At 42.2% G+C, this 27,500-nt stretch overlaps 2 protein-coding genes across 2 annotated transcripts in view; one reads left to right on the top strand and one right to left on the bottom strand.

The window, feature by feature from the left end:
- Nucleotides 1-12,427, top strand: part of efhb (EF-hand domain family, member B) — a 13,061-nt gene extending 634 nt beyond the window's left edge. The window contains exons 3-13 of the mRNA XM_072692449.1: nt 2,682-2,825; nt 2,948-3,128; nt 4,568-4,678; nt 5,410-5,539; nt 6,686-6,769; nt 6,896-6,963; nt 7,502-7,656; nt 8,162-8,369; nt 9,120-9,353; nt 10,132-10,313; nt 11,935-12,427. Coding sequence (XP_072548550.1) covers nt 2,682-2,825; nt 2,948-3,128; nt 4,568-4,678; nt 5,410-5,539; nt 6,686-6,769; nt 6,896-6,963; nt 7,502-7,656; nt 8,162-8,369; nt 9,120-9,353; nt 10,132-10,313; nt 11,935-12,081 — 1,644 coding nt within the window. The 3' untranslated portion in view covers nt 12,082-12,427. The remainder of the gene's footprint in view (nt 1-2,681; nt 2,826-2,947; nt 3,129-4,567; nt 4,679-5,409; nt 5,540-6,685; nt 6,770-6,895; nt 6,964-7,501; nt 7,657-8,161; nt 8,370-9,119; nt 9,354-10,131; nt 10,314-11,934) is intronic.
- A 4,164-nt stretch (nt 12,428-16,591) lies between these two features.
- LOC140557532 (m-AAA protease-interacting protein 1, mitochondrial) lies at nt 16,592-27,118 on the bottom strand. Its single transcript, XM_072682064.1, has 5 exons — nt 26,684-27,118; nt 23,602-23,673; nt 22,312-22,438; nt 20,320-20,464; nt 16,592-16,836 (listed from the first exon to the last, which is right to left on the bottom strand). The coding sequence occupies exons 1-5, from the start codon at nt 27,116-27,118 to the stop codon at nt 16,758-16,760; spliced, it is 858 nt and encodes a 285-aa protein (XP_072538165.1). The 3' UTR covers nt 16,592-16,757.
- Between the last annotated feature and the right edge of the window lie 382 nt (nt 27,119-27,500).

Here is a 27,500-nt window from a genome sequence, read left to right as displayed (position 1 = left end):
CGGGAGTCTTTATGTAGGCCTAAGTTGTAGGACCATAGCAATGTGTAGGAGTGAGGGTGGGAGGGAAGGAGTTCAATACCCCTAATGAGCATTAATACATGAACACTCATTACCAACACTAATAATAGCTTTAATGACCTATATGACCAAATCAGAGTCTCACAAGTTAAATAAATAAAGAGTAAACAAGGAATCTGACTTTTACCACCCTGTTACACTACGTTTTTATGTAGCTATATAAACTGAAACTTGATGTCAGCGCAGTGCTGGTTTTTGATGGATAGTGACTTTGATTTCTATCCAAAATTCAACTTCTGTCAAACGTTGGAGCTTGATCTCAACCCAGTGTTAGTTTTTGACGGATAGATGATGTTGATTTCCAACAAAAAAATTAACATCTGTCCAACGTTGGAGCTTAATGTCAACCCAACATTGTTGGTTTCTGACGGATATGTGACTTTGATTTCTATCCAAAATTCAACTTCTGTCAAATGTTGGAGCTTGATCTCAACCCAGTGTTAGTTTTTGATGGATAGATGATGTTGATTTCCAACAAAAAAATTAACATCTGTCCAACGTTGGAGCTTAGTGTCAACCCAACATTGTTGTTTTCTGACAGATATGTGACTTTGATTTCTATCCAAAATTCAACTTCTGTCAAACGTTGGAGCTTGATCTCAACCCAGTGTTAGTTTTTGACGGATAGATGATGATGATTTCCAACAAAAAAATTAACATCTGTCCAACGTTGGAGCTTAATGTCAACCCAACATTGTTGTTTTCTGACAGATATGTCACTTTGATTTCTATCCAAAATTCAACTTCTGTCAAATGTTGGAGCTTGATCTCAACCCAGTGTTGTTTTTGACAGATATATGACTTCCAATATATGATTTCCAAATAAAATTAACTGGATGCTGTTTATTCCTTCTTCCCAGCTAAGCACCAGCGGGAAGTTAACTGGTTAAATTTAGGCTGTGAGGTCGGATGACCAAATGTCAGGACAGCGTTTAATGTTCAGTTTGATTACATAGAATATTGGTGACAGCTGACGTTGACCTTTAGTTGGTTGGTAAGCTGTGATGTTAAGTAACCAAAATCCAACGACATTCAAACGTCCCATGCCAACGTCACAACGTCAAAACCCAATGTCTGCTAAACTTCATAATGTTACATAAATGTTAACACAATGTCATTGTGTTAAGTAACCAAGTTTTCGAAATTCAACATCTGTCAAACATTGGCGCTTGATGTCAACTCAATGTTAGTTTTTGATGGATATGTGACTTTAATTTCCTACCAAAATTCAACATATCTCTAATGTTGAAGCTTGATGTCAGTGTTAGTTTTTGAAGGATATCTGGCTTTGATTTCCGATCAAAATTCAACGTCTGTCAAACATTGGCTTGATATTAACTCAAAGTTAGTTTTTGACGGATATGTGACTTTAATTTCCAACCAAAATTCAACGTCTGTCAGACACTGGAGCTCGATATAAACCCAATGTTTTTTTTTTTTTATGTAAATGTGACGTTGAATTTTAATGTGGCGTTGATTTCCAACCAAAATTCAACATATCTCTAATGTTGGAGCTTGATGTCAACTCAATGTTAGTTCTTGATTGATATGTGACTTTAATTTCCAACCAAAATTCAACGTCTGTCAAACATTGCCGCATGATATCAACACAAAGTTTGTTTTTGACGGATGTGTGGCTTTAATTTCCAACCAAAATTCAACGTCTGTCAGACATTGGAGCTTGACATCAACCCATTGTTTGTTTTTTTATGTATATGTGACGTTGATTTTCAACTACAATTCAACATATCTCTAATGTTGGAGCTTGATGTCAACTTAATGTTAGTTCTTGATTGATATGTGACTTTGATTTCCAACCAAAATTCAACGTCTGTCAGACGTTGGCATTTGATGTCAACTCAATGTTAGTTTTTGATGGATATATGACTTAAATTTCCAACCAAAATTCAACGTCTGTCAGACGTTGGCGTTTGATGTTACCTCAATGTTAGTTTTTGACGGATATGTGACTTTAATGTCCAACCAAAATTCAATGTCTGTCAGACGTTGGCATTTGATGCCAACTCAATGTTAGTTTTTGACGGATGCGTGGCTTTAATTTCCAACCAAAATTCAACGTCTGTCAGATGTTGGCATTTGATGCCAACTCAATGTTAGTTTTTGACGGATGTGTGGCTTTAATTTCCAACCAAAACTCAACGTCTGTTCAGCGTTCAGTTTTGACGCCAACACAGTTTTTTTTAAACGTAGATGCAGGTACATATAGACCAGGTGTGGTGGTGAGAAGGCGGGGCTTATAGAGCCGTATTTAAAGCTGTATAAAACTGTACACAGAACGCATGGCGACTGCAGAAGCAAACGCTGACATAAAATCAGTGTGAAATCCTGGACATTTTACACAGTTTAGAAATCCCAGTGCATTTAAGATGCCAAAAAGAGGACATGTCCAGGAAAAGGAGGCCGTGTGGTCACCCTAATTGATCTAAAGCATCTAAAGATATGCTATCTACACTCTTTGAGCGATGCCATAGAATCACCTTTTTTGTTTCTATAAAAACATGTCTGTGAACCTTTAAGCAGATAATTGGTCAGAGATGCTTGTTCCCAACATGACTCTTGTCTTTGCATTTCCCACTTTGTAGCCTACCACACCTCCCGTGGTCAGGAAATTTCTCAACAGCACCCGCCCGGAGGCAGGGGTGATCCGGGTATTCTTCGGAAAAGCAAATGATCCTGACATTGCCAGCAGCCTGGTTCATGGAATAAGCACAAGATCATCCATCACTGTGAATATCCTTGAATACCCCAGTCACACCTATTCATTGTTTACGACCACTTCACCAAGGTCTGCCTCAGTCTTTATGTCTCAGTCTAATATCTTGAATGATTCAGTGCGTTCTGTGTGCAGGGCGGATCTGTGATCAACCCTCCACCCAAGACCCGCTACCAGGAGAGGCTGCGTGAGCTTCAGGAGGCCGTATATGACAGCAAACGCAAAGCTCCTCTGGGACGGTCCCAAGTTAAGGGTCCCGGACTTCCAGACTGGGTTGATCCTGAGAAAACAGCGTTCGGAGTTAAAACCATGCTCCGTAAGCTCATACTTAAACCAGTGACTGACCCATTAACTTAGGTGGCCAGCCATAACATTAGCACTACTGACGGATGAAGTGAAAAACATTGACTATCTTCATCTACAGCGGCTTCATCTGTTAAGGGGTGGATCCACATATTAGGCAGGTCCTGAAGATGATGGAGGTGTTAAAAGAAGGGCAAATGGTGTAAATGTAAGAATCTGAGCCTGTATGGCTGTGATGGCTAGACAACTGAGCCACAACATCTCCAAAACATCAGACCGGTCTCGTAGGGTGTCCTTGGTATGCAGTAGTCAAGATAGGAACCGCCTTTCTAAGGCTTTCTGATGTGATCCATGGAAGCCCCACCTCATATTGTGCAGAACTTAAAGGAACTGCTGCTAACATCTTGGTGCCAGACACCACAGGACACCTTCAGAGGTCTAGTGGAGTCCATGCCTCAAATGGTCAGATCTGTTGTGGCGGCACAAGGGGGGGCTACTCAATGTTAGGCAGGTGGTATTAATGTTATGGCTGATTGGTGTATGCTCATGGTTTCCAGCACTCTTCTTCTCTCTCTTTATATATAAGGAAAGGAGCACCATGCAAAAGTTTGGACACCCCAAGAGATTTGAGCTCTCATAGTCAGTCATCATTAGGAAAGGCCTGGTGGTGCAAATCTGAAGGTTTATAAATACTTGGACTTTGTCCCAGTGATCAGCAGCCAGGAGCTCCTCTAAGCAGCTGCCTAGCATTCTGAATATTAAAATAACGGATGCCCACAAGGTAGGAGAAGACTATAAGAGTTGTTGCCACATTTTTAGGGAGTTGTTGCCTCAGTTAATAATATAACTAAGCAATGATGGGTAACAGGAACGGTAGAGGACAAGTTGAGGCCTGAAAGACCAAGAAATCCTTCAGAGAGAACTGTGCACAGGATTGCTAGAAAGACTAATCAAAATCACCCCTGTTTGACTGGAAAAGACCTTCAGGAAGATTTGGCAGACTCTGGATTGGTGGTGCACTGGTCTACTGTGCGGCGATACCTGCACAAATAGGACCTTCCTTAAAAAAATCATTAGAGGAAATTCATTCAAGGAAATTCCTAATCTAAACAAGCCTAATGCTGTTTTTTGCAAACATTTCTGGCCAAAAAAAGTCTTAACAAGCTGTGATACTTAGCCCTTTTTTAATCAGTAAAAGATGGAAGTAAAAATGTAATCTTGCTTAAAATGCAAGAAAAGTTTCATTTTTGCCTTTTGGACATCTGGTCATTTTTACATATTTTTACCCGCTTTATTCACAGTAACAGATTTTTTTGACCAGGGTACCCAAACTTTTGCATGCCACTATATAACATACCTTTAAAGTATCTTCAGGTATTGCGCTGATATATTTTTTGCCTACAAATGAATTCTAAGCGTGTTTGAAATTCACTCCTTGTTGAATCTGGGCAGCTTCTAACGCTGGTGAGATCATTAACCCCCCCAAGACAGTGGAGCAGGTGGAAAAGGAGGCACAGGAGGGACATAAGCAGTACGTCCGCTCGCACAGCTCCTACTTTGTTGGTGAGTGAGGGCTTTTCAGGCCAGTTTATTAGCAGTTAGCACTGATGCTTTTCTGCTTTCTGCTTTAGTGTGAGCTCTGCTCCTCCTCTGTTTCATACATGTGAATGTAGTTAGTGATACAAATTCCAGAATCAGCTAAAGAGGAAGTACAGTTATGTGAAAAAAACAACATATGATCATATGTAAACATCTGGACATTAGATATTCATTTAAACAGTACTGAGAGATGGAGGTAATATACCTGAGCACATACAACTGAAGGTTTGGAGGAACGGCTGGTTTCTACTTGATTTCTAAACCCCTTCAACCTTCTTTCTGAAGGCCTCAGAGATCTTTGGATCTGGCCATAGTGATCTTCCTCACCACTCACTTCAACAGTCAAGAGCAGACCAGACTAAATGTCTGAGGTTTTAATAAGACAGACTTCTCCAGAATCCTCTCGAGCCATGTTCTGAACATCTGCAGCTGATATTACACATTTTCAGTAGTAATAAAGCTGGGGGGGTTCTTACGTTTTCCTTTTCCCTCATGAGAAATTCAGAACTTGCTTAATTATCTTACCTCCATTTCTTAATATTGCTCACATGATCACATCTAGATATTAATTTTAATATCCTGATAGTAAAATATGATAAAGATTTTTTTAATGGGGTGTCTGAACTTTTTCACATGACTCTACTTTGATGTTTTTGTTGTTGTTGTTGTTGTTGGGTTTCTTTTTGGTGTCTCAGGCGAGCATGTAGATAGAGGTTATGACCTGCGTACCTATAGGCAGGACAGCAGGTTTGGTGTGTCCTCTCCACATCGCAGTGATGGACACAATGCCTCCTGGTCCCTCCAGTGGCTCTGTGACACACAGGCGTAAGTTTGTCACACACATAAACACCTGAACATCTGAAGCTGGTGATTCAGCTGTGTGGGTTGTGCAATGGAAGGATTGATTATTATGTGTGAATGAAATTCAGTAATATTTCATATTTTCTTTTTAAGTTGGCATTGAGTGCATTTATTAAATTGTTGTCTGATGTACAAAAATAGTAAGCGTGTGATGTTGGTTGGGGTGAAAATGCTCAGATGTGGTTTTACAAGCCTATTTACCACCCTGTTATTTTACCTCACACTAATATAAAATAAGACAAGATAATCATTTGTTAGTCCCACAGTGGGGAAATTCTCAGTGTCACAGCAGAAAGGGATATCAAGACACTCAGTTACAAAAAAATGTAGATAAATAATTCACACTATATACACAATATAAATAAGAATTGAAAAAGCAATATATATATATATATATATATATATATATATATATATATATATATATATATATATATATGGACAAAATGATTGGGACATACCTCTTAATCATTGAATTCATGTGTTTCCTTCAGTCCAATTGCTAAAGGTGTATAAAATCAAGCACCAGCCCTGCAGTCTGCCTTTCTTACACACATTAGTGAGAGAATGGGAGGTTCTAAAGATCTCACTGAGCTCCAGCATGGTTCTGTATGTAATAGGAGACACCGCTGCACTAACAACAAGTCAGCTGGTGAAATTTCCTCCCTCCTAGATCTTCCTCCATCAGCTGTGAGTGGTATTATTGAACAGAGCAGCTCAGCCACTGAGTGTCTGTCAGACCACGTAAGGTTACAGAGTGGGGTCAGGGCCGAGTGCTGAGCTCAGAGCAGAGTGCAGAAAAGCCTCCAACTGACTCCATAACTGCAGAGCTCCAGACCTGCTGCTGCTGTTAGAGCTTAGAGCAAAGGAGGACCGACTTCAAATTAATGCCTATGGGTTTAGAATGGGATGTCAGAAAAGCTTCTGCAGGTGTAATGTGCAGTTGTCCCAATACTTTTGTCCATGTGCTGTCTATATAGGGAATTCAAAGATGAATCACAAGCCTGGGCTTTGTCTACTGGGTGTACTTTGTCTACGGAGTAATGAGTGCACCCCTCATTTAAGTTTTAAGGTTTATGAATGAAAACTGTACCTCTGTGTATTCTGAAGGAACCACAGCGCAAAATTTGTCTCGAAGCGATGTGACGACTTCAGAGAGAGGACCCAGCCGCAGATAGGCAAAGTTCATGACCCGTGAGTTCTAATGAAATACTTACAGTATTTATTATATACTAAGACCTGATAGATAGTTTTCAGTGCATCACTTTCATTAATTATCATTTGGAAGGTAATCATTAACCTTCTACCCATCTGCTGTAGAATTGCAGAGACCTTGGCTGTTCCAGCTGACCACACATTCGGAGTTTTGCTGCTTCCAGATCAGTTTGGTAATGTGAAAGCATCGTTCATCAAATCAGCTATGACTCCACAACATTAAAGCGATAGTTTGATGAAAATGTATACAATTTCAGAGGTGTGTCCAAATACTTTTGTCTGTGTCTATGTTGTGAATCAGTTAAATAATCAGTTAAATTTACAAATTAAGAGGGGGGGGGGGTGTTATTTGCAATTTGACTGTAAGATGCCCTTTTTATTTATTTATTTTTTATATTATTCATTTAGAATAATGTGCATATCCAGTTGAGCACTATATATTCAATTCCTGCCAGCCTAAATCTTGGCTCCTCAGGGCCCCCACTATAAATCTACAAAATATATCTTATGAAGATTTTCCCAAAAGTAATAAAACTTCTGCTGTATTTCACCAGCACTGCTCTCCTCTCCATGATTGGGCAATCCTAAACGTGGGTCAAGTTTACATCAGCATACCTTATGATAGCCAGCGCCTCCATAGCAGCAACACACAGATGTAGGGTCTCCAAAGTGCTGTGACTTAATACTGAGGAGAGACTGTGAAACTCATAGGTGCAGGTGACCTTCTCCACTCCACCCCTCCTTCGGAGCACCTGAGGGGGCAGGACAGGAGGCGTACTCTGGTCAGTGCCGTTCGACAGCACCTGAAGAAGGCCAACTTCCATAACTTCACCTCTCTGCTACAAGCATTCAGGCACTACGACAAGGCCAGTGCTCTTTTTGTTTATGTAACATAATATAACAGACAGATAGCAATATATGTATAAAAAGAATATAGGGACTTTTATTCTGTATAATTGTCTATAATGATACAAAATAAAAGTCATATCTTTTATTTTTTTTATGTTTTTAAATAATTGCTCAGAAGGTCAAATAAACACTTCAGTTTTAAAGAATTAGATTTTTTTCTGGAAATTATTTGATGGTTCAGGCTTTAAAGGATTTATTATTGTTTTTTGTTAGATTATGTCACTTCAGTGTAGTCATGTTTTGACCACTTTTGACCATTCCTTTAGTGTATCCCTTACCATAAGTATTACACCCTTTAGCATTAGCATTGCTTTAGTAGAATTATGGTGGTTGGTGTAGCGTAGTGGGTAACAGCTTGATTCCCTGGCAGTACACTACACTACACCAATACGAGAGCCCTACACTCTCCCTCTTACATCAGTGACACGTTTGTCTGTTTGTCTGTGGTGTGTGCTGTTGCAGAAGGGCCAGGGGAAGATCGATAAAGAGGACCTGCAGGGCGTGTGCCGACAGTTTAACCTGGACCTCAGCGGAGACGTCCTGGACGGCCTCATGGATTACTGTGACATCGATAAGGACGGGCTCATCAACTTCCTGGAATTTGCAAACTTCCTCAATTGGAAGGACAAAATGCTGATAGGTCCAGCAGAGCAGAGGATTTTAACAAGAGGTAGATATATGTGCTTGCATTTCATAGCTTATACTGTGGCTATACATAGTCATATCAGAATATTATGACCACCCTTGGTTTTGAATGAACTCAGTCCATTAAATCAGCTCCACTTCCCATAAAGATGCAGTTTATAGTTCTATAATTCTTGGCTGTATCCATCTGTTTCTCTGCAAACTTTGTAAATTAGCCTCATTTCACCCTGTTCCTCCAAGGTCAGGACCCCACAACACTGACCACCACAGAGCAGGTAGGTAGTATTTGGGTGGTGGGTCATTCTCAGCACTGCAGTGACACTGACTGACATAGTGGTGGTGAGTGTGTTAGAAGTGTGTGTTGCGCTGCTGGTACGAGTGGATCAGAGCACAGCAGCAGTGCTGCTGGAGTTCTTAAACCTCTAAGTGTCGCTGCTGGACTGAGAATAGTCCCCCCACCAGAAATATCCAGCCAACAGCAGTGTCCTGTGGGCCAACCAGTTAGGAGTGGACATTGAGTGGACACAGTGTTTAAAACCTCCAGCAGCACTGCTGTGTCTAATCCACTCCTACCACCAATGTCACACACTCTGTCAAACACTCCACCACCATGTGAGGGTCACTCCAGTGCTGAGAATCCAGTGCTCACCACCTAGATAACACCTGCTCTGTGGTGGTCAGTCCTGTGGGGTCCTGACCAGATAAACAGATAGTGGAGACAACACAACGGTGTAGGAATGACTTACTCTAAGCCTTTCCTTTATTCCACCTTCAGAGCGCAAGGCTAGCAGCGCTCCAGCCAACTTCCAGCGCACCATGCTTCAGGAATTGGATGCACAGAATCAGGTCTGCTCAGAAAGCCTGGTCAAGCCTGAGGATCTGGAGCCCGTGGAGGTGGGGGGCACTCTAAAGACCCCCAGAACACTCTGCAGATCCAGAGCAGAGCGGGAACGCTTCATCACCTCTTCATCACTCATCTCCGCTGTTGTGGGCGGTCTCCCCACTACCGGTGAGTCATATTAGGACGCGTGTGCAAGAACCAGGGGGACGCAAGTCGAAGATCAGTAGTAGTACATGTTTTTGACTCATTCTGGGGACGGCTTAAAATGAGTAAGGTTTTTTACAGTAAATTGTTGGTTCGTATATGTAACAGTCAAAAGATGCGTCAGGACTATAAAAATATACTTGTTATATATATATATATATATGCAGTGGAGCAGTGGAATGGTTGGTGCTTCATCCAATACTTGTTGGATGAGTTAGGGAGTTGGAGATGCGGTGAGGTGGTGATCATCCAACATCCTGACCTCACTAACGCTCTTGTCCCTGAATGCAATCAATCAAATTCTCACAGCAATGCTCCTCCAGAATCTAGTAGAAAGCCTCTTCTCAGGACAGCAGAGACAGCTTCTCCAACAAAAGCGGGATAATCTCTGTTTACTGGCCTTGATTTCATAAGAAAGCGAAATTAGTAGGTGTCCAAATACTTTTGTCCATATAGTGTGTAAGCAATAAAAATATTCTGACCAAAGATTTTAAAGTTTGGCCACAAGATTCATTGGCTTGGTGGTCCAAGTGGCCAGTGCAGAACCTTGCATAGAAGCCCTGAGGCATATTTTGCTGTACTATTTAAATGTAATCGTAAATTACATGATTAATGTTATTAATATTACTCACTATGCAAGTAAATACCATTTACATTTAGTATTGATTGGTATCAAGTGGCTTCTGAAAGATTTCTACTGTGCTAATCTGGCTTTCTTGTATGTTGTACTCTTCCTCCACAGACTATCGTACGTATGGCGTTCCCACAGTGCGCATGGATCTTCCTGCCCCTCGTATAAAGCGCATCAGCGACCGCACAAACTACGGTGACGAAGCCACGGCGTACAACCTGTTATACCCCACAATACACTCACAGTTTGGGGTGCATGAGAAACACTTCTTCTCCCCTCGCACCAGAAACGAGGTTAGTCTAACGACAACACCAGAGCCTCATCACTTCATACACTGATGTTCAACAGTTCACAGTCAGTCATATTATATATTATATATTATATACAATAATGACACGTTCAGTGTGGACTTAAATATTAATAACAACAGGTGACCAAGGGGACTTTTTTTAGGTTGTTTAATTTTTAGCATGGTTTGTGTGTAGCAACCATTTTCTGTCTGTTTCCCCTCAAAAGAATGAATAGCAGAACTCAGTGGTCAAACGTTTGTGTGTTTATGATATGAATACCCTTGAAAGCGCCTTTGCAAACATCTGGGAAAGCAATGCAAACATCTAGCAATGTCTTAGAACCACCAGGAACACCATATCAACCACCTTGAATACTATTGCAACCACCTAGCAATGTCTTAGGCCCACCAGGGACACCATATCAACCACCTGGAATAGTATTGCAACCACCTAGCAATGTCTTAGAACCACCAGGGATACCATAACAACCACCTTTAATAGTACTGCAACCACTTAGCAACATCTTAGAACCACCAGGGACACCCCATCATCCACGTTGAATAGTATTGCAACCACCTAGCAATGTCTTAGGCCCACCAGGGACACCATATCAACCACCTGGAATAGTATTGCAACCACCTAGCAACATCTTAGAACCACCAGGGATACCATAACAACCACCTTGAATAGCATTGCAACCACCTAGCAATATCTTAGAACCACCAGAGATACCATAACAACCACCTTGAATAGTATTGCAACCACCTAGCAATATCTTAGAACCACCAGAGATACCATAACAACCACCTTGAATAGCATTGCAACCACCTAGCAATATCTTAGAACCACCAGAGATACCATAACAACCACCTTGAATAGTATTGCAACCACCTAGCAATATCTTAGAACCACCAGAGATACCATAACAACCACCTTGAATAGTATTGCAACCATCTAGCAATGTCTTAGAACCACCAGGGATACCATAACAACCACCTTTAATAGTATTGCAACCACTTAGCAACATCTTAGAACCACCAGGGACACCCCATCAGCCATGTTGAATAGTATTGCAACCACTTAGCAACGTCTTAGAACCACCATGGACACCCCATCAGCCACCTCAAATAGTATTGCAACCACCTAGCAATGTCTTAGGCCCACCAGGGACACCATATCAACCACCTGGAATAGTATTGCAACCACCTAGCAACATCTTAGAACCACCAGGGATACCATAACAACCACCTTGAATAGCATTGCAACCACCTAGCAATATCTTAGAACCACCAGAGATACCATAACAACCACCTTGAATAGTATTGCAACCACCTAGCAATATCTTAGAACCACCAGAGATACCATAACAACCACCTTAAATAGCATGGCAACCACCTAGCAATATCTTAGAACCACCAGAGATACCATAACAACCACCTTGAATAGTATTGCAACCACCTAGCAACATCTTAGAACCACCAGGGACACCATAACAACCATCTTGAATAGTGGTTGTTTGAAGAGCCTTGCAGTATAACAGTATAACACCATCCCTTGAATAATATTGATTAGTAACCATGGTAACACACCGTAACAACTCACGATGCAACCTTTTCTCTTTCAGATAGCTCAGATCTTCCAGAAGGTTGGCCCGCACGTTCCTGAGCAGACGTTTGAGGAGACCTGGAAGTTGGCGTCTATTAGATCCCCCACTGGTGAAGTGTGTGTGGAGAGCTTCCGGAAGGTTCTCCAAGAGCTTCAGGCAAATTAGGAAGAATGTGCCCCGTATGTCCAAAAGTGTGTAGACACCTAATTTTTTGCACAGGGATTTTGCAACAAAAAGATATAGGAACATTGTTGTGACGATTTGATTGCACAAGATCATCAGAAAGCATCAGTGTGGTGAGGTATTGATATTGGATGATGAGATCTGCCACTCCAGCTGAGCCCAAAGGTATTGGAGGGAGCTCCATCACCCTAGAGAAAGCAGTTCCATACCTCCACAGTTGGGGAGGGATTCATACTGTGACCACAGGGGGTGTCTGGATACTTTTGGCCATTCAGTGGTTCTATTGAATGAAACTGTCCAGAGAATAAAATAGCACCATTAAAATGCAGCTAAGTTTCTGCGTTGGCACTGTGACAGAACACCCACCGTCCAGTCCTAACATTTGGCCTCCTGTTTTGTTAATTGTGCAAATTATTAGCTACAAAGCTTCCTGCCCACCCACGAGGCAGATATTACCCAGCTTTCATTGTTGCTTCCTAAGAGGGTGCGTTTACCCTGCTGAACTTCTCCAGTAATTAGCAGTGAGAAATCTATAAAAAAATACATACTGGACAAGAAGGTCAAAGGAGGTCAGAAACATTAACATACACAAACGGCTTCATCGGCAGTATTTACCTCAGCCTGGAATCAAAGCACACGCTGCAGAAAACACTCCTAATTAACGTAAACATCATTTTCACATGAATAAAATAAATCACATCAACACAATTATTGTTCATTTACTTTTGATAATAACTCTGTTGATGTTATATATTTTATTCATGAGTAAACGATCGACATGTTTGATTCCAGTCAAAGCAGTGTGCAAATACAGTGGGAGCAGCAGCATCAGAACAATAACAATATATGACATCATGATAAATGTATCTCTATACTATTTTACTATTATTTGTTCTACAAAAATATAAAAATGTCTAGTTTTATTATTGTTAAAAAATATATATAATCACATTATATTTATGATGTATATTTAATATTTTTCAGAATTTGGACAATGAGAAAATGATACAAATGATTATTATTATTGTGGCGGTAGTATTATTAGTAGTAGAAGTAGTATCAGAACAATACTAACATGACATCAGAATATATCACGAAAATATTGATTATTATTATAATTTGATCCAATTATTGGTTTATATCATTGTGTAAGTAATTAATTAATTATATACACAATTTAATTAATTGAAGTAGCAGTACCATAGGAGTAGGATAACAATATGACATTATTATGACACATTTAATACTTTACAATAATAAATTATTGCTAATTACTATAAGAATTCTTAATTGTTTTACACAGAAATGTAATATCAATATAATTTATTTAAATAAATCATATCACAGTCTGGGCACTGATATGATGATGATTAGTAGTATAGTGTGTCATATAGAATATTAATATTTATTTATTATCCATTCTATGGTGATGATAATAATAATAATAATAATTATAATTATTATTGTTATTATTATTATTATTATAGAATGGATAATAAATAAATATTAATATTCTCTATGATACAAATAATAATAATATTAATATATAACAATATAATTATTATTATTATTATTATTAGGTATCATATTTTTTTGGATAGTGGAAAATGCTGCAATAGAAATGTCTGTGCATATCGACGCCCCTACAGGCTGCAGGACACTGTTGCTGTTGGTGCTCTAACTGCTGTTTGATGTACAGTGATAAAGAGCAGACAGACAGACTGACAGACAGACAGAGAGGATGTGCGAGGGCTGTAGGCTGGACAGTCTGTGTGTTTATGGGCTGAATAAGAATCAGTGGGAATGCTGGGTTCTGTGAGCTCAGCCTGTCACTCCTTCATCCCCACACATTATTTATTCTACTATTCTATTAACCAGCTTCTCACTGAGCGTAATCTTCAGCATTAAGATAAAATAACCCCATCTCACACACACACACACACACACACACGGGGGATTTCTGAAACATTGTTCTCCAGCATTATTATCACACGTATGATGTGAGAAGGAGACGAGCGTGTGTTTTGCATAATAATTTACAGATTAATAAAGTGAAAATGAGCCCTAATACTCGATAAAAGCAGGCGAGAGAGCAGAATGGTGCATTCATGCACATCTACAACAGTGTGTTCTCACACCCGCACGCATTGTTCTGTGCTATTTGATGCCTGCATGATTAATTGGCTAAATGGCATTAACGTATTAATTTAAACTGAAATGATATCCACTCTGGTAATCATATTAAGACCTGTTTGCACACATGTGACGAAGCCCCCCCACGCAAACTTGAACAATCCATTACTGCTGAAAATTATAATCCGACTACCATGTTCCTAAATGATTTAATGAGTTCTGGTCAATGATGGAATTCTATTGCTCCTTGGTAATCCAAGACCTTGTGAACAATAATACGGCATAAAGGGGTTTTTCCACAGAAACAGGATGACATGCATGCTTCCGAGATGTTCTCCTGTCAGTTTCATAAAGGACGTATTTTTCATATCTTAATTAGGCTGCGATTCTTCTCCACAGCCCAGTGTTGGATTCTGTAATACGACTATTTAAAAGAGAAATTTTAATTTTAAAAATAATTCAAAATTCAATTATAGTATTTATGAATTTATATGTCATATAAATATGAGTTTACAGAGTCAGGGCCTAGTAAGCCCCTCTTTTGCAGAAATCATAGCTTACTAACACTTCTTGTGTCCTCTATGTTTAGCAGAAGGCCTCTAGTTTTAGGCCTCGAGTAGCTGGTTGAGATGTATCCAAATAATTCCTGGTCTTTAGTTCAGGGGACTGTGAGGGCCATTCCAGAAGCTGGTCTTTAGTTCAGGGGACTGTGAGGGCCATTCCAGAAGCTGGTCTTTAGTTCAGGGGACTGTGAGGGCCATTCCAGAAGCTGGTCTTTAGGGAGTAAAAGGTGGTTTTGAAGTGCGTATAGGATCATTACCCTGTTGCAGAAGCCAGATGCTTCACAATTGGCAAGATGCTCATTTCATTAAATGCAGATTCTTTTTTCTCAACGTAGAAGCTGCAGGCTGAAACACTTGGGATCTTCTTAAAGCCTCGCCCTGCCTTCTGAGCATCGATTACTTTAGTTTTCAGATCTCCTGACAGTTGCTGAGAGGAGCCGATGTCTAATGATTGGTAGTACAAGGTGCGAAGAGTCAGAGAACTTATAATGTTTGGAAATATGATCCCTTGAACGAGTCAAGAATATAGGAGGCTTTGCAACGCTTAGGGTGTCCAAAATATACAATACACACACACACACACACACACACATATATATATATATATATATATATATATATATATATATATATATTAACAAGATTTATTTTATAAAACTTACAAAACACATGTTAACTTTATTCTGGATATTAATTTATAAAAACTTAATTTTGAATATTAATGTAACAAAACTTTATTATGGATGCATATTATTAGAACTTAACATTTTTATTAAAACTATATATATATATATATATATATATATATATATAAAATATATATATATATATATATATATATATATATATATATATATTTCCCCATATGAACTTAATTTTGTTAATTTAAATATCTCTTCATTCTGAATGTTATTTTTTCCCTAATAAGTAGTAATAAAAATGATCTTGCATAATAATAATAATAATAAAGAAAATAAATAACAGAATACAAGATTATAATAAATAATACTAGATTATTATTTTTTAACCTTTTATTTTAATTAACGTCTTATAAAAACAATTTCAGAACTTATATAAATGTTATTATAACTTTATTCTGGATGTTGTACAGTTCATCTACAGCTCTGATTATCATCCTTATACTCCTTATATATTGGTACTGATTAATTTAATGTAAAATATGAGGTGGATGAAAATAACATCCCATATTGCATTTATGCTTATCAATAGTAGTACTGCATCACTTTTCAGCAAAAATGGTTTATTGGATCATGTCGATGTCTTGTCTCATCCAATCAGGCAAAGAAACATATGGGGAGTGTCTGTGATTATCAGGATCCTCACAGCACATCAGAATTCATCAGAACTCATTCGCATGGTGCAAACACAAAGGCCAAAAGCGCAACACTGGGGCAGATTCATGAAACGCAGTATTATAGAAAAGCTGCGGTACGTTAGTTCATAAAGTCCCTCTCTCCTTACTGCTGCAGTTTGTACATACGTCTCAAAGGGCAAGAAAAATCCAAAGTAAAATCATCATGCTAATGAGCTACTAAAAATTAATGACCATCAAAAAAATGATTTAGCACCAATATATAAACAAGGGAAAAACTCTGAATCCAAAATCAATCAAACCCTGGAGCTGGAGGAAGCAACCTTGAGAGGAACCAACCCGCACAAGGGGGGACCCATCCTCCTCTGATCAGAACTATTTATAAATTATTGATAAAACGTCACCGATCCACCAGGGAGTATAATGATCTGTGTGATGTTCTGCTGGGAAATCTGGGTCCAGGCATTCACCTTCCTAAGCATCGTTGATCATTGCCGACCAGGTGCTCCCTTTAGGCAACAGAACTCCCTGATAGCAGTGACCTTCTTCAGCAGGATAACACCTTCCGCCACCCTGCACACATCTTTGACTTTAGTGGCTTTTGGGTTGTCCTTGTTCCTTCAGTAGCTTCAGTCGAGGTGTTTCCAATGCCAGACGTGGGTCACAGTCCAGTCGGGGTCGGCCCCGGTTGTCAGCTCCCGATGGAACCTGGAAAAGACAGCGTTCAAATCTGAAACATCATCTCAACCAAGGGGAAGCACATCCTATTCAAAGTGTCCGGTCAGTCAGTCTCAGTCTAAAAAAACAAATGAGGTGCAATGCTGCACCTACACATTACACCTTTCAGGACGTCCCATTCTAAACCCATAGGCATTAATAGGGAGCTGGTCCTCCTTTGCTCTAAGCTCTAACAGCACCAGCAGGTCTGGAGCTCTGCAGTTATGGAGTCAGTTGGAGGCTTTTCTGCACTCTGCTCTGAGCTCAGCACTCGGCCCTGACCCCGCTCTGTAACTTTACGTGGTCTGATACTCGGTGGCTGAGCTGCTCTCTGTGAGCTGTTCCTCCTAAACGCTTCCACTGTTCAATAATAATACCACTCACAGCTGATAGAGGAAGATCTAGGAAGGAAGGTCTAAATTTCACCAGCTGGCTTGTTGTTGTTGGTGCAGCGGTGTCTCCTATTACATACAGAACCACGCTGGAGTTCAGTGAGCTCTTCAGAACCTCCTGTTCTTTCACTGACTGCAGGACTAGAGGGATTGACTGCCTGCCAGTGAGCTGTCAGGGCTGCTAGATGACAGAAGCGTTTCCACAGTGCAACGGTAAGGGCAGGACAGTGACGCATACAGGAAATTAGCTGGGTCGGGTCTCAGATAATTATGCCGATCCATTCACTGAACCAGATTCCCACACTGTCGGTATTCTAGGCTTTATAACTTGGTAGTAAGGAGTAACGAATCATACAGATCATAGCAAACAGCAAGACTTCTACGAGTAATCCAGCTGGGAAAAACAGCTAAAATCCACACACCTGGCCTTCAGCAGCCTGCTCTGTTTACTCAAGATCAGCACAGGGAGGAGGGCAAAGCAGGGATCTCTCACACATGCAGGCAGGCAGACCTGGCCCAACACTCTTTCAATTCTAGAAAAGTCCAAAATCCACAGATTACATGCTCTTCCATTTAAGGAGAAGCGAGAAGGGAGGAGCTGCTTGCTCATTTTTGGTTTCACAGACTGAACTTCAGAATAAATGTCCTGACCTCACCATGTGGGAGTCTTAAGGCATCAGGACTGACTTCAACATTAATTTACCAACTTTATAAAACATACTATGAGAAATGAACACAGATAGAAATCAACCTCATTTGTATTTATTTATCATCAAAATTGGCACAGTGGTGTCTGGGCTCAGGACTTTTATTCTGAAATGCAATTCTGCAGAGAGTCCTATTCTATTGGCAGTACTTGGATACAACTTAAACTGGGGCAGTGGTGGTGGCTCAGCAGTTAGAGCACCAGGCTACTGATGACAGGGTTGTGGGTTCGATACCCGGGCTCGGCCAGCTGCCACTATTAGGCCCTTGAGCAAGGCCCTTTATCTCCTCCCCTGCCCCTCAGGGAACGTACATGATTTCTGAATTCAACAATGGTATCGGATCGATACCGGTATCAATGTTTATGTATTGGTATCGGATCAGAAAAAGTCGGATTGGTGCGTTCCTAATATTTACAGTACAACATAACTGACCAAGGTCAGAGCTCAGGGACAGCCCTGCAACGGCGCCCCCCAGAGCAGAGAGGGTTAAGGTCCTTGCTTATGTGCCCAACACTGGCAGCTTTGCAGACGTAGGTATCGAACCCATAATCCTGTGATCAATACTCTGTATTTGGTCCATTTTTCTCAATGTGGATCTAACGTTGTTGAATAGCACAAGCAAGAAGTGCGGAGAAATGACCAATGACTGCTGAGACGCAACTTTCTAGACACTAGCCAAACCCAAAGTGACGGCAGCAGTAAATCAGACTCGCGGAACAGCAAACTCAAAAACGACATTTCCTTAAAGTTTACTTATAAATGGCAGTTTGCTCGTGATGTGCGGAAAGCCGTAGCGCTAATGTGACAGATGGGGTGATTTTTCAGACACGCGAGAGAGAGTGAAAGTGTGCAAATAGCTGAGAGCAAACCTATTAGCAACTATATATCCATCAGAGCAGCACAGAAAACAAATGTCTGTCATAAGAAGAAGAAACCCATTAACTACATTTAAAAGCATCTACAGCTCACCACATTCATCAGCCCGTCTCATGGCGTCGAGCAGTTTACATAAACACTTCATAAAAAGTGTGTGTGTGTGTGTGTGGAGGGGGTGGGGGGCATATTTCCCTTCTGACAAGTTGCTCATGAAGACTAGGAGAAGAAGTTATGTGCGTAACTTTAAAAGCCATTAATGTTACACTTGAACGTTACTCTCTGTGAATGTCTATGAATTTCCTCTTGTAAAGAAGCAGCAGAAAGTAGCAGAAGATTTAGGAACTATGCGTTTTCCTTTACTGATCTAGTACTGAAGCTTCCAGCATTATACAATACATATCCAAAAGTTTGTGGACGCCCTTTTTCATGAATGCATTCAGCTACTTTAGACAAGACACCCATATTCATCAATAGTGTTGAACACAGGTGGAATTTGGTCTCCTTAGTCCCACTATACACTAGAAAGCGAACAGGGCAGGGGAGGAGGTGAAGGACCTTGCTCAAGGGCCTAATAGTGGCAGCTTGCTGAGCCCAGGTATCGAACCCACAACCCTGTCATCAGTAGCCTGGTGCTCTAACTGCTGAGCCACCGCCACTGCCCTAGTTTAAGTGGCACATAGTTTGTCTAGCCCCTGTAGAGAGGTACCGCCAATAGAATAGGACTCTCTGCAGCAGATAAACCTATAGACACCATCCTGCCTAATGCCCTAATAGAGGGGTATAAAGCCCCCCAGCAGCACTGAGCTGTGGATCAGTGGAAGAACTGTGTTCTCAGGAATAATGGTTGGTGCTCCATCCAATACTTTTGGGATGAGTTGGGGAGTTGGGGATGATGAGGTGGGGTGGCCTCACTAATGCTCTTGTTGCTGATTGCAATCAAATCCTTACAGCAATGCTCCTCCAAAATCTAGTTGACAGCCTTGTTCCTTGGACAGTAGAGCTAATAAAAAGCAGGATCACCTCTTTTTCAAGGCCCTTGATTTCAGCCTTACACTAGAATTTGGAACACTGCTGTGAGGATTTGATGGCATTTAGACAGTCAGGCACTGATAAATGATTATTAGTCATAGACAAAATATGCCACTCAAAGTTATCCCAGATGTACTGGCTGGAGCTCCAGCATCCTAGAGAAGTCAGGTAAAGACAAATGTGTGCATTTGGACATCTGGGTCAGCAATGGGTGTGACTGAAAGTAGCTGAGTGCATTCATTATAAGGGGTGTCCACAAACATTTCGGCTCGGCTCGACCTGCTATCCTTTAAGATCCACGGAAGACGAGCGCTCAGACTTTTCTCTGTCCTGCACCGAAGTGGTGGAACGAGCTTCCCCTGGGTGTCCAAACGGCTGAGCCAACGCTCACTGTCTTCAAACCCAGAATGTGCAGAGTGTAGAGTATGTAGAGTATTGTGGTCTATATACTGACTTCTGACTAAACTCACTCATAGACGGTGGTAATAATCTTCTTTGGTGGTCCATCTCCTTGGCTGAGGTCTACCCTGAAGATCCGTGTGCTCTCCGGGTCCTCTGGAACGTCAGCGCTGGTGAGGTGCCAGAGCCTCATGATGATGCTGCAGAACGTCCTCCCTGGAGGAACAACAATCAACAGTGTGGTGTTTCTGTTGCACCCGCTTTAAACACTGTAGTAGTACCAATGCACTGATCTACTAATGGGGCAGTGGTGGCTCAGCACCGGGCTATAGAGGATAAGGGTGTGGGTTCGATACCTGGGCTCGACAAGCTTCTACATGGCTCATGGACCAGTTCACTTACTATTAGAACTTCAATGACCTTCAATGCAATCTACTACTACTGCCATACAGTCCATCTCTGCCCAGTTAACATGTCCTCGTGGGGCCTGTACGAGAAACCCAACTGGGAACCATAATGTTTTTGGAATGGATGCCCACCAGGCTCGGTGATGGGCACAGGAGGGGTTAAACATAAATGAATTACAGTACTATTATTATTATTGCACATATGAACAGTATAATTTTAGTATTGCACAGATGAACCATAGTGCCACACACTGAGGGAGGAGTTCTAGAGTTTGATGGCCACAGGTAGGAACGACCTCCTGTGGCACTCTGTGGTGCATTTCGGTGGAATGAGTCTCACACTTAATGTGCTCCTGTGTCGCCATGTTGTACAGTGAGTGGGAGCCATTATCCATACATATATACACATATATATGTGTATAACCCACACCTTTGTTATACATACATATATATATTTATATATATATGTATATATAACATACAACATACAAACCCACAATGGTCACACAAATAACTTGAATCTGACAAAAGTAATAATAAATAAAAATGCTATGAAAATCAATTTTCAACCAATGAAAGTCAGACATTGCTTTTCAACCATGCTTCAACAGAATTATATAAAAAAATAAACTCATGAAACAGGCCTGGTACCCTTAACTTAAAATTTTGTTGCACAACCTTTTAAGGCAATCACTGCAATCAACCGATTCCTGTAACTGTCAATGAGACTTCCACACCGCTCAGCAGGTATTTTGGCCCACTCCTCATGAGCAAACTGCTCCAGTTGTCTCAGGTTTGAAGGCTGCCTTTTCCAGACGGCATGTTTCAGCTTCTTTCAAAGATGCTCAGTAGGATATAGGTTAGGGCTCATAGAAAGCCACTTCATAATAGTCCAATGTTCCTCTTAGCCATTCTTGGGTGTTTTTAGCTGTGTGTTTTGGGTCATTATCCTGTTGCAAGACCCACGACCTGCGACTGAGACCAAGCTTTCTGACACTGGGCAGTACATTTCTCTCTAGAATCCCTTGATAGTCTTGAGATTTCATTGTACCCTGCACAGATTCAAGACGCACTGTGTCAGATGCAGCGAAGCAGCCCCAGAACATAACAGAGCCTCCTCCATGTTCTCCCATTCTCCCAGAAGCTTTGGGGCTTGTGAACATGTAGTTTGGCAAATTCCAGTCTGTCTTTTTTATGATTTGTTTTTAACAGTGGTGTCCAATATTTAAAAAATAAAAAGGAATACAGTGGTTAGAGCATATTCCATTAAAGCTCCTGTTACTCAACACCCCCCCCCCACACTATTCAGCCCTTTGAAGAAGTTTATCGTTGTGTTTATATAGACTATAGAAGTAAGTCATACCATGTTCTTAACTAAATCAATGTGTCTGCTTCAAACAAATGAAGGTCTGGATGCATTCTGAGAGACGTCTTGGGCCTGTATTTTACAAAGATTAAATTGGTGACAGTGCAAGCCCACTGTTTGTTAGCTGAGTTAGCTTAGCATCTCCCATTCCTAACAAAAGAAGCACACGTCAGATATCAAACATGTCTTGGCTGACTGACTGTGTTTCAGCTGGGTAATACACCACGTTCATTTGATTTTCTCTCTGAACGTTTCCTTTAATCCTGATCTTGTACATTAGGAACGCTCACCCCTACTGTCCAAAACCACGGAAACATCCTCAGGAAGAAGAAACACGATGTCGTCTGAAGAGATGGCGAGATGTCTTCTTTGGACCTCTGTTAGAGTGTTATACTTCTTCCTGACATTTTCGACAGCCTTGGCACAAGAAAAACATCCAGCAAGTTTAGACAAGTAGCAGCTCCACCTGTTTTACAGATGAGTTTCAAAGTTCGACTGTCATTAAAGACACTGGGAACACTTTACGTTCGTGAGGCTTTGGGACACCTGCAGTCTTATTAGATAGATCATCTATCTTGTCACTATATGGACAAAAGTATTGGGACACACCTCTTAATTATTAATCTCTTAGTCATTTACGTTTCATTCACCATTGCCACAGGTGTATAAAATCAAGCCCCTATCCTATTTATATTTATATTGTATGTATACACTTGTGTGTGTGTGTATATATATATATATATATATATATATATATATATATATATATATATATATTAAAATCCATATATTATGTCTATTATATATTATCCTATTTTATATTTATATGGTATTTATTTCAGATTTTTATTTTTTACATTTATATTTTATATAAAATTTTATATTTTTATAAAATTTTATATAAAATATATTCATTTACTATATGCAAGACATTACATATGGCTGCTGTCCAATGAAAACCATGTATCTCCATTTTTGTCCGTCTTTCCTTTTTCCCATCATTTGAACCCTGTAGCTGCTCTGTACACTATTGAGATCATTCTGGATGAATGGACCAATAGAAACGCTTTAAATTCCTTAAAGTAAACATATATTCTACATTATATTCTACCATTTTTGCCTTCTGTGAAGTCACCATTTTGGAGATACATGTTTTTCATTGGACAGCGACCACAGTGTAAAATGCATCTCTTTTTTGTCTCTATTTACATTGCAACAAAACATGTCATGTGACCGAGGGTGCTAAAACTTGCATGCCCCTATAATAACAGAAATGGATGGAGGAAGATCTAGGAGGGAGGAGATTTCACCAGCTGACTTGTAGTTGTTGGTGCAGCGGTGTCTCCTATTACATACAGAACCATGCTGGAGTTCAGTGAGCTCTTCAGAACCTCCTGTTCTTTCACTGATGTGTGTAAGAAAGGCAGACTGCAGGACTGGGGCTTGATTTTATACACCTGTGGCAATGAGACTGACTAAAACACCTGAATTCAGTAATTGCTGAAGGGCAGAATCTTGCAGATCTGCTTATAATACCCTGCACTAGCTTCTGAATAATGATCAGGTCTTTGAAAGCTCACCTTCACAGACATCAGCCCTCTCAGCTCTTCAAACCTGCCTCTGGACACCAAGGTGGGCACATGGACCACGGCCTAGAAAGACAAGAACAATGCCATCACTGCTTTAGGTAGGGGGTACGGTGACCCCTAGTTCCTATCATCACTGTTTTAGGTAGGGGGTACGGTGACCCCTAAACCCTGTCATCACTGCTTTAGGTAGGGGGTACGGTGACCCCTAGACCCTGTCATCACTGCTTTAGGTAGGGGGAACGGTGACCCCTAGACCCTGTCATCACTACTTTAGGTAGGGGGAACGGTGACCCCTAGATCCTATCATCACTGCTTTAGGTGGGGGTACGGTGACCCCTAGATCCTATCATCACTGCTTTAGGTAGGGGATACGGTGACCCCTAGACCCTGTCATCACTACTTTAGGTGGGGGTACGGTGACCCCTAAACCCTGTCATCACTGCTTTAGGTAGGGGGTACGGTGACCCCTAGATCCTATCATCACTGCTTTAGGTGGGGGTACGGTGACCCCTAGATCCTGCCATCACTGCTTTAGGTGGGGGTACGGTGACCCCTAGACCCTGTCATCACTGCTTTAGGTAGGGGGTATGGTGACCCCTAGACCCTGTCATCACTACTTTAGGTAGGGGGAACGGTGACCCCTAGATCCTATCATCACTGCTTTAGGTGGGGGTACGGTGACCCCTAGATCCTATCATCACTGCTTTAGGTAGGGGATACGGTGACCCCTAGACCCTGTCATCACTACTTTAGGTGGGGGTACGGTGACCCCTAAACCCTGTCATCACTGCTTTAGGTAGGGGGTACGGTGACCCCTAGATCCTATCATCACTGCTTTAGGTAGGGGATACGGTGACCCCTAGACCCTGTCATCACTGCTTTAGGTAGGGGGAACGGTGACCCCTAGACCCTGTCATCACTACTTTAGGTGGGGGTACGGTGACCCCTAAACCCTGTCATCACTGCTTTAGGTAGGGGGTACGGTGACCCCTAGATCCTATCATCACTGCTTTAGGTAGGGGGTACGGTGACCCCTAGATCCTATCCTCACTGCTTTAGGTGGGGGTACGGTGACCCCTAGATCCTGCCATCACTGCTTTAGGTGGGGGTACGGTGACCCCTAGATCCTATCCTCACTGCTTTAGGTGGGGGTACGGTGACCCCTAGATCCTGCCATCACTGCTTTAGGTGGGGGTACGGTGACCCCTAGATCCTGTCATCACTACTTTAGATAGGCGGTACGGTGACCCCTAGACCCTGTCATCACTGCTTTAGGTAGGGGGTACGGTGACCCCTAAACCCTGTCATCACTGCTTTAGGTAGGGGGTACGGTGACCCCTAGATCCTGTCATCACTGCTTTAGGTAGGGGGTATGGTGACCCCTAGATCCTGTCATCACTGCTTTAGGTAGGGGGTATGGTGACCCCCTAGACCCTGTCATCACTGCTTTAGGTAGGGGGTACGGTGACCCCTAGATCCTGTCATCACTGCTTTAGGTAGGGGGTAAGGTGACCCCTAGATCCTATCATCACTGCTTTAGGTAGGGGGAACGGTGACCCCTAGATCCTGTCATCACTGCTTTAGGTAGGGGGTACGGTGACCCCTAGACCCTGTCATCACTGCTTTAGGTAGGGGGTACGGTGACCCCTAGATCCTATCATCACTGCTTTAGGTAGGGGGTACGGTGACCCCTAGATCCTATCATCACTGCTTTAGGTAGGGGGTACGGTGACCCCTAGATCCTGTCATCACTGCTTTAGGTAGGGGGTACGGTGACCCCTAGATCCTATCATCACTGCTTTAGGTAGGGGGTACGGTGACCCCTAGATCCTGTCATCACTGCTTTAGGTAGGGGGTACGGTGACCCCTAGATCCTATCATCACTGCTTTAGGTAGGGGATACGGTGACCCCTAGACCCTGTCATCACTACTTTAGGTGGGGGTACGGTGACCCCTAGACCCTGTCATCACTGCTTTAGGTAGGGGGTACGGTGACCCCTAGACCCTGTCATCACTACTTTAGGTGGGGGTACGGTGACCCCTAGACCCTGTCATCACTGCTTTAGGTAGGGGGTACGGTGACCCCTAGACCCTGTCATCACTGCTTTAGGTAGGGGGAACGGTGACCCCTAGACCCTGTCATCACTGCTTTAGGTAGGGGGTACGGTGACCCCTAGATCCTATCATCACTGCTTTAGGTAGGGGGTACGGTGACCCCTAGACCCTGTCATCACTGCTTTAGGTAGGGGGTACGGTGACCCCTAGACCCTGTCATCACTGCTTTAGGTAGGGGGTATGGTGACCCCTAGACCCTGTCATCACTGCTTTAGGTAGGGGGTATGGTGACCCCTAGATCCTGTCATCACTGCTTTAGGTAGGGGGTATGGTGACCCCCTAGACCCTGTCATCACTGCTTTAGGTAGGGGGTACGGTGACCCCTAGATCCTGTCATCACTGCTTTAGGTAGGGGGTAAGGTGACCCCTAGATCCTATCATCACTGCTTTAGGTAGGGGGAACGGTGACCCCTAGATCCTGTCATCACTGCTTTAGGTAGGGGGTACGGTGACCCCTAGATCCTATCATCACTGCTTTAGGTAGGGGGAACGGTGACCCCTAGACCCTGTCATCACTGCTTTAGGTAGGGGGTATGGTGACCCCCTAGACCCTGTCATCACTGCTTTAGGTAGGGGGAACGGTGACCCCTAGATCCTGTCATCACTGCTTTAGGTAGGGGGTACGGTGACCCCTAGATCCTGTCATCACTGCTTTAGGTAGGGGGTACGGTGACCCTAGATCCTATCATCACTGCTTTAGGTGGGGGTACGGTGACCCCTAGATCCTGCCATCACTGCTTTAGGTGGGGGTACGGTGACCCCTAGACCCTGTCATCACTGCTTTAGGTAGGGGGTATGGTGACCCCTAGACCCTGTCATCACTGCTTTAGGTGGGGGTACGGTGACCCCTAGATCCTGTCATCACTGCTTTAGGTAGGGGGTAAGGTGACCCCTACCTAAAATATGAGTCCATAGGTTACCTGCTTACTGGTTGAGCTGAGTGCAAGCTCACCATTACCTGTTTCACCCCATTATCAAACTCCACACCGAGGTCCAGGTCGAAGTAGAGCTCAGTCGGAACCAGTATTATTTTATTCCTGATCCATGTGATGGGATCAGAATTGCCCACCACAGAGATACCCGGATGGTGACCCTTCTCCTGGTCCCTGCTGCTGCAGTACTGCCTCAATGGTACTGCAAATACACTCCTGCCAGAGAGCCGGCCCACACTGGGCCACACCGGGCTCTCCCTCCGTGGCCCGTACAGGGCCCTGCACGCCTGGCTTAAACAGCTGCCCCGGCCTTGTACGCGCTGGCGAGTCGGGCCACATTCAGCGCTGTCCGTGGTCTCCTCCACCTCTCTTCCGTCCCCACCCGTATTCCGGGTATTCCCGCCTACTGCGCTAGGATTGGCTGGGAATATAATCGCCCCGCTTGGATTGGCTAGTCGCATGTCTTGTCCTGGTTTGTGATTGGCTGTTAGTATCGTACTCACGCTAAATTAGCTATCCGTATTATTTTTAATAAGTATATATTTTTTAATCACGCTCTGATTGGCTAACAACATAATATTATATATGCAGTTGTCCGGGCTACTGCTGTCCAATCCCAGCGCCGGAGGGCGGGGCATGTCTGAATACAGGTGGAGAAAAAAAATAACACTTACGAAACTCACCCACGTGGTAGCCAACTTTATTATTATTATTTTTATTATTATTATTATTATTTTTTTACATGTCTGACAATAACAAAGTACCTTTATATCTGGTAATACCATGCAATATACATCATTTTATATAATATATGTATAAAAAAGGAAATAAATTTAAGATAAA

Source organism: Salminus brasiliensis, chromosome 1, assembly GCF_030463535.1.
Source record: "Salminus brasiliensis chromosome 1, fSalBra1.hap2, whole genome shotgun sequence".
NCBI classification, from domain to species: domain Eukaryota; kingdom Metazoa; phylum Chordata; class Actinopteri; order Characiformes; family Bryconidae; genus Salminus; species Salminus brasiliensis.
The sequence above is the reverse complement of the archived record's forward strand: the minus strand, read 5'-3'. Positions and strand labels throughout refer to the sequence as shown.